General features: G+C 44.4%; 1 protein-coding gene across 3 annotated transcripts in view; it reads left to right on the top strand.

Annotated features, from left to right (window-relative positions):
- The window catches only part of zranb1a (zinc finger, RAN-binding domain containing 1a), a 59,825-nt gene that overhangs the window by 18,769 nt on the left and 29,382 nt on the right, over positions 1-11,674 (top strand). For all 3 annotated transcript variants that reach the window (XM_055938118.1, XM_055938136.1, XM_055938127.1), the window contains exons 3-4: positions 4,921-5,108; positions 6,524-6,677. In XM_055938118.1, coding sequence (XP_055794093.1) covers positions 4,921-5,108; positions 6,524-6,677 — 342 coding nt within the window. The remainder of the gene's footprint in view (positions 1-4,920; positions 5,109-6,523; positions 6,678-11,674) is intronic.

The following is an 11,674-nucleotide window of genomic DNA, read 5'->3' as shown; positions in this document are numbered from 1 at the left end:
TTATCTACCTCTATAGTCTTATCTATCCCTCTGTCTTGGTTTATCTCTCTGTCCCGATATTGTCATTATTAGATATGTTATTAGGAGGATTTTGTGGGGGAAGTAAGAGGGTGGACATTCTTGAAGGGAGGGGGCTAGGATGGATTATGGTGGGGTGGGAACCGCGCCCGGAGCCTGAGCCACCACCGTGGTTAGATGCCCACCCAGACCCTCCCCTAGACTTTGTGCTGGTGCGTCCGGAGTTCGCACCTTGTGGGGGGGGTACTGTCACGTTCCTGACCTATTTATGTTAGTTTTTGTGTGTTAGTTGGTCAGGACGTGAGGTTGGGTGGGCATTCTATGTTATCTGTTTCTATGTTGGTTTCAGTTTGCCTGGTATGGCTCTTGATTAGAGGCAGGTGGTTTGCGTTTGCCTCTAATTAAGAGTCATATTTAGGTAGGGCATTCTCACTGTTTGTTTGTGGGTGATTGTCTCCTGTGTCCGTATGTTATGTTCGTACCACATGGGACTGTAGCGTTTGTTTGTTTCGTTTTCGTTTTCGATGTCGTCTGTTACCTGTACGTAAGTTTATGTTTAGTTATGTAAGTTTATGTTCAGGTCTCGTCAACGTCGTTTTGTTATTTTGTAGTTTTGCAAGTGTTTGTTTCGTTTCGTGTTGCCATCTTTATCGTTGTGTTAATAAAGATGGCTTATTTCCCAAAGCCTGCGTTTTGGTCTGAGGATCCTTCTCTCCTCACCTCATCTGAGGATGAGGAGAGCGTTACCCGTTACACTCCCTATATAGTGCACTACTCTTGACTAAAGCCCATTTGGGGGACTAGGAACAGTAACCTACATAATGGCTTCATAAAGCCTACTAACCTACATAATGGCTTCATAAAGCCTACTAACCTACATAATGACTTCATACATAATGACTTCATACATCTCTGAAACTGGAAACACCTATCTCCCTCACTAGCTTTAAGCACCAGCTGTCAGAGCAGCTCATAGATTACTGCACCTGTACATAACCCATCTACAATTTAGCCCAAACAACTACCTCTTTACCTACTGTATTTATTTATTAATTTATTTTGCTCTTTTGCACCCCATTATTTCTGTCTCTACTTTGCACTTTCTTCCAATGCAAACCAACCATTCCAGTGTTTTTTTTAGTTTATTTTTTATTTTTTATTTTACTTGCTCTGTTGTACTCACTTCGCCTCCATGGCGTTTTTATATTTTATTTATTTATACATATATCTGTTTGCCTTCACCTCCCTTATCTCACCTCACTTGCTCACATTGTATATAGACTTATTTTTTCACTGTATTATTGACTATATGTTTGTTTTTACTCCATGTGTAACTATGTGTTGTTGTATGTGTCAAACTGCTTTGCTTTATCTTGGCCAGGTCGCAATTGTAAATGAGAACGTGTTCTCAATTTGCCTACCTGGTTAAATAAAAGTTAAATAAAAAAAAATAAAAAAATAAAAAATAAAGCCTACTAACCTACATAATGACTTCATAAAGCCTACTAACCTACATAATGACTTACGACGAAAACCCTTTGGGGGACTAGGAACACTAACCTTCATAATGCCGACTAACCTACATAATGACTTCATAATGCATACTAACCAACATAATGACTTCATAATGCCTTATAACCTACTTAATGACTTCATAATGCCTTATAACCTACATAATGACTTCATAATGCCTACTAACCTACATAATGGCTTCATGAAGCCTACTAACCTACATAATGACTTCATAATGCCTTATAACCTACATAATGACTTCATAATGCCTACTAACCTACATAATGGCTTTATGAAGTCTACTAACCTACATAATGACCCTCGTAATGCCTAATAACCTACTTAATGACTTCATAATGCATACTAACCTACTTAATGACTTCATAATGCATACTAACCTACATAAGGACTTAGCACCAAAGCCCTTTGGGGGCTGTAGATTAATTGGCAGTGACTAGGAACAGTATGGAGCCCATTCAGTATGTGATGGATAATGATGTAGGTATTTTAATGAACATCACAGCCTGTCAATTACATCTAGCATTTTATAACCAGCTGTCTGTATGGGGACGTATCTCTGGAACCGATCCAAGCTTTAATCCATTCAGAGACTGTTGTAGAAGAAGCACATTTGGGACATAATATGTAAAATGGGAACGCTTCTGTCTGCAATGATATGAATGTTGACAATTTTAAACTTTCCTTACAGATGTATTTCAACATCAAGGGGTATTTTTTTAATTATCTAGGCTACACACAAAGCAAGGTAGTATGACTATATCTCTTAACAATGTCCATGTACAATATCTCTTCTTTAGTGGCCACGCTAGACATAATATTTCAAATGGAAAGCTCATGTATCTGTCTGAATGTTGACGATACAAACTTGCTTCACGGGTTGGATGTACGTCAAAGTACATTGAGGGACGTTATCTAGGCTAAAGGCCGGCACAAAGCGAAGCAAGCGTACAGGCCTCGACCTACAGTATATCTCTTAACAATGACCAGCCTGACTGTTGACTGCCAGCTCTACAGGCCTCGACCTACTGTATATCTCTTAACAATGACCAGCCTGACAGCTTGACTGTTGACTGCCAGCTCTATAGGCCTCGACCTACAGTATATCTCTTAACAATGACCAGCCTGACTGTTGACTGCCAGCTCTACAGGCCTCGACCTACAGTATATCTCTTCACAATGACCAGCCTGACTGTTGACTGCCAGCTCTACAGGCCTCGACCTACAGTATATCTCTTAACAATGACCAGCCTGACTGTTGTCTGCCAGCTCTACAGGCCTCGACCGACAGTATATCTCTTAACAATGACCAGCCTGACAGCTTGACTGTTGACTGCCAGCTCTACAGGCCTCGACCTACAGTATATCTCTTCACAATGACCAGCCTGACTGTTGACTGCCAGCTCTACAGGCCTCGACCTACAGTATGTCTCTTAACAATGACCAGCCTGACTGTTGACTGCCGGCTCTACAGGCCTCGACCTACAGTATGTCTCTTAACAATGACCAGCCTGACAGCTTGACTGTTGACTGCCAGCTCTACAGGCCTCGACCTACAGTATATCTCTTCACAATGACCAGCCTGACTGTTGACTGCCAGCTCTACAGGCCTCGACCTACAGTATATCTCTTAACAATGACCAGCCTGACAGCTTGACTGTTGACTGCCAGCTCTACAGGCCTCGACCTACAGTATATCTCTTCACAATGACCAGCCTGACTGTTCACTGCCAGCTGTAATATTTCCCTTTCTGTGGATGACTAGAGTAGGGAGAGATGACAGGATCTGACAGTAGAACAGTGTTTGTGGAAGCGAGGGAGGGACACCCTAGCCGTGGGGGGGGGGGGGGGGATTCACACTGTCTGTACAGTGGTGTATTTATCTTGACAGTCTCACAGTGGTAGGTACACAGTGTGTTGTGTTCAGTGAAGTCAGTGGACTGAATTCCCCCCCAACACTACGACGTCATTCCTCTCTGTTTCTGTCTCTGTGTGGGTGAATTCCCCCCCAACACTACGATGTCATTCCTCTCTGCTTCTGTCTCTGTGTGGGTGAATTCCCCCCCAACACTACGAAGTCATTCCTCTCTGCTTCTGTCTCTGTGTGGGTGAATCCCCCCCCAACACTACGAAGTCATTCCTCTCTGCTTCTGTCTCTGTGTGGGTGAATTCCCCCCCAACACTACGACGTCATTCCTCCCTGCTTCTGTCTCTCTGTGGGTGAATTCCCCCCCAACACTACGATGTCATTCCTCCCTGCTTCTGTCTCTGTGTGGGTGAATTCCCCCCCAACACTACGATGTCATTCCTCTCTGCTTCTGTCTCTGTGTGGGTGAATTCCCCCCCAACACTACGATGTCATTCCTCTCTGCTTCTGTCTCTGTGTGGGTGAATTCCCCCCCCAACACTACGATGTCATTCCTCCCTGCTTCTGTCTCTCTGTGGGTGAATTCCCCCCCAACACTACGACGTCATTCCTCTCTGCTTCTGTCTCTGTGTGGGGGAATTCCCCCCCAACACTACGAAGTCATTCCTCTCTGCTTCTGTCTCTGTGTGGGTGAATTCCCCCCCAACACTACGATGTCATTCCTCTCTGCTTCTGTCTCTGTGTGGGTGAATTCTCCCCCAACACGAGAAGTAATTCCTCCCTTCTTCTGTCTCTGTGTGGGTGAAATCCCCCCCAACACTACGATGTCATTCCTCTCTTCTTGTGTCTCTGTGTGGGTGAATTCCCCCCCAACACTACGATGTCATTCCTCTCTGCTTCTGTCTCTGTGTGGGTGAATCCCCCCCCCCCCCCCAACACTACGATGTCATTCCTCTCTGCTTCTGTCTCTGTGTGGGTGAATTCCCCCCCAACACTACGATGTCATTCCTCTCTGCTTCTGTCTCTGTGTGGGTGAATTCCCCCCCAACACTAGAAGTAATTCCTCCCTTCTTCTGTCTCTGTGTGGGTGAATTCCCCCCCAACACTAGAAGTAATTCCTCCCTGCTTCTGCACCCTCACAGACTATGTATAGATCCATCATGTGTTTTAAACGTGTATACTGTAGTACTATTTGTTGTCTTGTGTAGCCTACTCCTGGCTGCACAATCAATATCTCTGCGGAGACAAATAAAGTTTTAATGTAATATAACTTGTTCCGGGTCATCCCCAGTAATGACTTCCTCCCTTTCCCTGTCTCTCCGGCTACCTTTAGACAGGAACCCCAATTCTGATCTTATTTTGACCAATCACATCAGTTCTTTTCAAAGCAAAACATATATTTAAAAAAATAAAATCTGAATTGCTCTGCCTGTCTAAATGTAGCCTAGGTGTCTACCTATGATTTAAAATGGAAACTAAATGGGTAACAAATGTCTGTGCTGCAGGTGTGGTGGAGGGGAACATGGCTGCTGTCGAGGCCTACAAGTCGTCGGGCGGTGACATCGCCCGTCAGATGACTTCAGACGAGGTCCGTCTCCTGAACCGCGCCACTGCCTTCAACGATGGCTTTACGCTAGTTCACCTGGCCATCCGCTTCCAGAGGCAGGACATGTTGGCTATCCTTCTCACTGAGGTAAAGTTACATTTTTTGGGGAAATACATAAGAGTCAGGGTGAATGTCCAGATTCAAATACATTTTTCCCCCTCACATGGACCCGACTAGCTATATAGAACAGTACCAGTTATCCGAATGGCTCGAACGTAAAGTGATTACAAGTCAGGGAGACAAAGATTCCAGATGGAAAAAACAAAATGGCGTCTGTCTGACTCATTGCCAGACTTATCACAACTGTAATTCATATATAAACAAACAACTGTACTCGTTCGTTTCCCGAGTCAGACATCTTGAAAATCCAACATAAGTTTCCTGAAACGGGTCACATAAAAGAAAAAATTATGCAAGTAGGACATATTTTTTAAATATTTTTTTACTAATCCAAATACTCTTATAATTAAAAAAAAAAAAACAATGAGGCTGATGCAACATATCAGATCGTTTAGCTTCAAATGTTGATCCAGTTTTATTTATTCATATTATAAGCTCAATAATACGCAGATGGCTGTATGCGCAAATCTTCCAAATTGCAATTAGCAGGGAAACATTGTTCTCCAAAGCGGACCGCATGTGTGAGCGGTTTCATGTGACAGAGATGAAAATATCTGTTAGAAACTAAGAAAGGGGAGATCTCAAGATGCTAGCGTGGGTACAACTAGCATAGAATATGGGAACATTTTGGTTTGTATTTATTATGGATCCCCATTAGTTCCTGTCAAGGCAGCAGCTACTCTTCCTGGGGTTTATTATGGATCCCCATTAGTTCCTGATACCAAGGCAGCAGCTACTCTTCCTGGGGTTTATTATGGATCCCCATTTAGTTCCTGCCAAGGCAGCAGCTACTCTTCCTGGGATTTATTATGGATCCCCATTAGTTCCTGCCAAGGCAGCAGCTACTCTTCCTGGGGTTTATTATGGATCCCCATTAGTTCCTGCCAAGGCAGCAGCTACTCTTCCTGGGGTTTATTATGGATCCCCATTAGTTCCTGCCGAGGCAGCAGCTACTCTTCCTGGGGTTTATTATGGATCCCCATTTAGTTCCTGCCAAGGCAGCAGCTACTCTTCCTGGGGTTTATTATGGATCCCCATTTAGTTCCTGCCAAGGCAGCAGCTACTCTTCCTGGGGTTTATTATGGATCCCCATTTAGTTCCTGCCAAGGCAGCAGCTACTCTTCCTGGGGTTTATTATGGATCCCCATTTAGTTCCTGCCAAGGCAGCAGCTACTCTTCCTGGGGTGTAGCAAAAATTAAGGCATTTATACAATTTTAAAAACATTACAATACATTCACAACATATTTAAAAACGCATTAAGTGTGGCCTATGTATACGGATGACTCAACACTATACACGTCAGCTACTACAGCGACTGAAATGACTGAAATGAAAAGCTGTCTTGTCATAATGAGTCTGTCCTCCCTCCATCCCCGTGCAGGTGTCCCAGCAGGCAGCTAAGTGTATCCCTGCCATGGTGTGTGGCGAGCTGACAGAACAGATCCGCAGGGAGATCGCTGCCTCTCTGCACCAACGTAAAGGAGACTTCAACTGTTACTTCCTCTCTGACCTGGTGACCTTCACACTGCCCGCAGGTGACCGACCTGCCCTGTCTTTAGTGTACATCTTGCTGTTTGTCCTCAGTGTTCCTCGGTGATGATAAATTGATGGTTATTAACAAGCTAAATGTCCGAGGGAGATTTGTTCATCATGATAAAAATTTGCAAAAGGACTGAAATGTTTTATCCAATTTCAAGTTGTTCTGTATATAAAATACATTTAGGAAGTATGTTTAAGTGTATAAATTAACAATGTAGGTTATCCTTGTAGTATAGTAGCTAGTCTTAGGGAGAGAGAGACTGCATCCAGTCTTGTAGTATAGTAGCTAGTCTTAGTGAGGGAGGGACTGCATCCAGTCTTGTAGTATAGTAGCTAGTCTTAGTGAGGGAGAGAGAGACTGCAGCCAGTCTTGTAGTATAGTAGCTAGTCTTAGTGAGGGAGAGAGAGACTGCATCCAGTCTTGTAGTATAGTAGCTAGTCTTAGTGAGGGAGAGACTGCAGCCAGTCTTGTAGTATAGTAGCTAGTCTTAGTGAGGGAGAGACTGCATCCAGTCTTGTAGTATAGTAGCTAGTCTTAGTGATGGAGAGACTGCATCCAGTCTTGTAGTATAGTAGCTAGTCTTAGTGAGGGAGAGAGAGACTGCATCCAGTCTTGTAGTATAGTAGCTAGTCTTAGTGAGAGAGAGACTGCATCCAGTCTTGTAGTATAGTAACTAGTCTTAGTGAGGGAGAGAGAGACTGCATCCAGTCTTGTAGTATAGTAGCTAGTCTTAGTGAGGGAGAGACTGCATCCAGTCTTGTAGTATAGTAGCTAGTCTTAGTGAGGGAGAGAGAGACTGCAGCCAGTCTTGTAGTATAGTAACTAGTCTTAGTGAGGGAGAGAGAGACTGCAGCCAGTCTTGTAGTATAGTAGCTAGTCTTAGTGAGGGAGAGAGTGACTGCATCCAGTCTTGTAGTATAGTAACTAGTCTTAGTGAGGGAGAGAGAGACTGCAGCCAGTCTTGTAGTATAGTAGCTAGTCTTAGTGAGGGAGAGAGAGACTGCATCCAGTCTTGTAGTATAGTAGCTAGTCTTAGTGAGGGAGAGACTGCAGCCAGTCTTGTAGTATAGTAGCTAGTCTTAGTGAGGGAGAGAGAGACTGCATCCAGTCTTGTAGTATAGTAGCTAGTCTTAGTGAGGGAGAGACTGCATCCAGTCTTGTAGTATAGTAGCTAGTCTTAGTGAGGGAGAGACTGCATCCAGTCTTGTAGTATAGTAGCTAGTCTTAGTGAGGGAGAGACTGCAGCCAGTCTTGTAGTATAGTAGCTAGTCTTAGTGAGGGAGAGACTGCATCCAGTCTTGTAGTATAGTAGCTAGTCTTAGTGAGGGAGAGACTGCAGCCAGTCTTGTAGTATAGTAGCTAGTCTTAGTGAGGGAGAGAGAGACTGCAGCCAGTCTTGTAGTATAGTAGCTAGTCTTAGTGAGGGAGAGACTGCAGCCAGTCTTGTAGTATAGTAGCTAGTCTTAGTGAGGGAGAGACTGCATCCAGTCTTGTAGTATAGTAGCTAGTCTTAGTGAGAGAGAGACTGCAGCCAGTCTTGTAGTATAGTAGCTAGTCTTAGTGAGGGAGAGACTGCAGCCAGTCTTGTAGTATAGTAGCTAGTCTTAGTGAGAGAGAGACTGCATCCAGTCTTGTAGTATAGTAGCTAGTCTTAGTGAGGGAGAGAGAGACTGCATCCAGTCTTGTAGTATAGTAGCTAGTCTTAGTGAGGGAGTGACTGCAGCCAGTCTTGTAGTATAGTAGCTAGTCTTAGTGAGGGAGAGACTGCATCCAGTCTTGTAGTATAGTAGCTAGTCTTAGTGAGGGAGAGAGACTGCATCCAGTCTTGTAGTGTAGTAGCTAGTCTTAGTGAGGGAGAGAGAGACTGCATCCAGTCTTGTAGTATAGTAGCTAGTCTTAGTGAGGGAGAGACTGCAGCCAGTCTTGTAGTATAGTAGCTAGTCTTAGTGAGGGAGAGAGAGACTGCATCCAGTCTTGTAGTATAGTAGCTAGTCTTAGTGAGGGAGAGACTGCATCCAGTCTTGTAGTATAGTAGCTAGTCTTAGTGAGGGAGAGACTGCATCCAGTCTTGTAGTATAGTAGCTAGTCTTAGTGAGGGAGAGACTGCAGCCAGTCTTGTAGTATAGTAGCTAGTCTTAGTGAGGGAGAGACTGCATCCAGTCTTGTAGTATAGTAGCTAGTCTTAGTGAGGGAGAGACTGCAGCCAGTCTTGTAGTATAGTAGCTAGTCTTAGTGAGGGAGAGAGAGACTGCAGCCAGTCTTGTAGTATAGTAGCTAGTCTTAGTGAGGGAGAGACTGCAGCCAGTCTTGTAGTATAGTAGCTAGTCTTAGTGAGGGAGAGACTGCATCCAGTCTTGTAGTATAGTAGCTAGTCTTAGTGAGAGAGAGACTGCAGCCAGTCTTGTAGTATAGTAGCTAGTCTTAGTGAGGGAGAGACTGCAGCCAGTCTTGTAGTATAGTAGCTAGTCTTAGTGAGAGAGAGACTGCATCCAGTCTTGTAGTATAGTAGCTAGTCTTAGTGAGGGAGAGAGAGACTGCATCCAGTCTTGTAGTATAGTAGCTAGTCTTAGTGAGGGAGTGACTGCAGCCAGTCTTGTAGTATAGTAGCTAGTCTTAGTGAGGGAGAGACTGCATCCAGTCTTGTAGTATAGTAGCTAGTCTTAGTGAGGGAGAGAGAGACTGCATCCAGTCTTGTAGTATAGTAGCTAGTCTTAGTGAGGGAGGGACTGCATCCAGTCTTGTAGTATAGTAACTAGTCTTAGTGAGGGAGAGACTGCATCCAGTCTTGTAGTATAGTAGCTAGTCTTAGTGAGGGAGAGAGAGACTGCAGCCAGTCTTGTAGTATAGTAGCTAGTCTTAGTGAGGGAGAGACTGCAGCCAGTCTTGTAGTATAGTAGCTAGTCTTAGTGAGGGAGAGAGAGACTGCATCCAGTCTTGTAGTATAGTAGCTAGTCTTAGTGAGGGAGAGAGAGACTGCAGCCAGTCTTGTAGTATAGTAGCTAGTCTTAGGGAGGGAGAGACTGCATCCAGTCTTGTAGTATAGTAGCTAGTCTTAGTGAGGGAGAGAGAGACTGCATCCAGTCTTGTAGTATAGTAGCTAGTCTTAGTGAGGGAGAGACTGCAGCCAGTCTTGTAGTATAGTAGCTAGTCTTAGTGAGGGAGGGAGAGACTGCATCCAGTCTTGTAGTATAGTAGCTAGTCTTAGTGAGGGAGAGACTGCATCCAGTCTTGTAGTATAGTAGCTAGTCTTAGTGAGGGAGAGAGAGACTGCAGCCAGTCTTGTAGTATAGTAGCTAGTCTTAGTGAGGGAGAGAGAGACTGCATCCAGTCTTGTAGTATAGTAGCTAGTCTTAGTGAGGGAGAGACTGCATCCAGTCTTGTAGTATAGTAGCTAGTCTTAGTGAGGGAGAGACTGCATCCAGTCTTGTAGTATAGTAGCTAGTCTTAGTGAGGGAGAGAGAGACTGCATCCAGTCTTGTAGTATAGTAGCTAGTCTTAGTGAGGGAGAGACTGCATCCAGTCTTGTAGTATAGTAGCTAGTCTTAGTGAGGGAGAGACTGCAGCCAGTCTTGTAGTATAGTAGCTAGTCTTAGTGATGGAGAGACTGCATCCAGTCTTGTAGTATAGTAGCTAGTCTTAGTGAGGGAGAGACTGCATCCAGTCTTGTAGTATAGTAGCTAGTCTTATTGAGGGAGAGAGAGACTGCATCCAGTCTTGTAGTATAGTAGCTAGTCTTATTGAGGGAGAGAGAGACTGCATCCAGTCTTGTAGTATAGTAGCTAGTCTTAGTGAGGGAGAGACTGCATCCAGTCTTGTAGTATAGTAGCTAGTCTTAGTGAGGGAGAGAGAGACTGCAGCCAGTCTTGTAGTATAGTAGCTAGTCTTAGTGAGGGAGAGACTGCAGCCAGTCTTGTAGTATAGTAGCTAGTCTTAGTGAGGGAGGGACTGCATCCAGTCTTGTAGTATAGTAGCTAGTCTTAGTGAGGGAGAGACTGCATCCAGTCTTGTAGTATAGTAGCTAGTCTTAGTGAGGGAGAGAGAGACTGCAGCCAGTCTTGTAGTATAGTAGCTAGTCTTAGGGAGAGAGAGACTGCATCCAGTCTTGTAGTATAGTAGCTAGTCTTAGTGAGGGAGAGAGAGACTATATCCAGTCTTGTAGTATAGTAGCTAGTCTTAGTGAGGGAGGGACTGCATCCAGTCTTGTAGTATAGTAGCTAGTCTTAGTGAGGGAGGGACTGCATCCAGTCTTGTAGTATAGTAGCTAGTCTTAGTGAGGGAGAGACTGCAGCCAGTCTTGTAGTATAGTAGCTTTTCTTAGTGAGGGAGAGACTGCATCCAGTCTTGTAGTATAGTAGCTAGTCTTAGTGAGGGAGAGACTGCAGCCAGTCTTGTAGTATAGTAGCTAGTCTTAGTGAGGGAGAGACTGCATCTAGTCTTGTAGTATAGTAGCTAGTCTTAGTGAGGGAGAGACTGCATCCAGTCTTGTAGTATAGTAGCTAGTCTTAGTGAGGGAGAGACTGCATCCAGTCTTGTAGTATAGTAGCTAGTCTTAGTGAGGGAGAGACTGCAGCCAGTCTTGTAGTATAGTAGCTAGTCTTAGTGAGGGAGAGACTGCAGCCAGTCTTGTAGTATAGTAGCTAGTCTTAGTGAGGGAGAGACTGCATCCAGTCTTGTAGTATAGTAGCTAGTCTTAGTGAGGGAGAGACTGCATCCAGTCTTGTAGTATAGTAGCTAGTCTTAGTGAGGGAGAGACTGCAGCCAGTCTTGTAGTATAGTAGCTAGTCTTAGTGAGGGAGAGAGAGACTGCAGCCAGTCTTGTAGTATAGTAGCTAGTCTTAGTGAGGGAGAGACTGCAGCCAGTCTTGTAGTATAGTAGCTAGTCTTAGTGAGGGAGAGAGAGACTGCATCCAGTCTTGTAGTATAGTAGCTAGTCTTAGTGAGGGAGAGACTGCATCTAGTCTTGTAGTATAGTAGCTAGTCTTAGTGAGAGAG

The sequence above is a fragment of the Salvelinus fontinalis genome, chromosome 1 (assembly GCF_029448725.1).
Source record: "Salvelinus fontinalis isolate EN_2023a chromosome 1, ASM2944872v1, whole genome shotgun sequence".
Lineage (NCBI taxonomy): Eukaryota > Metazoa > Chordata > Actinopteri > Salmoniformes > Salmonidae > Salvelinus > Salvelinus fontinalis.
Note: the sequence above shows the minus strand (reverse complement) of the source record. Positions and strands in the feature narration are given on the sequence as shown.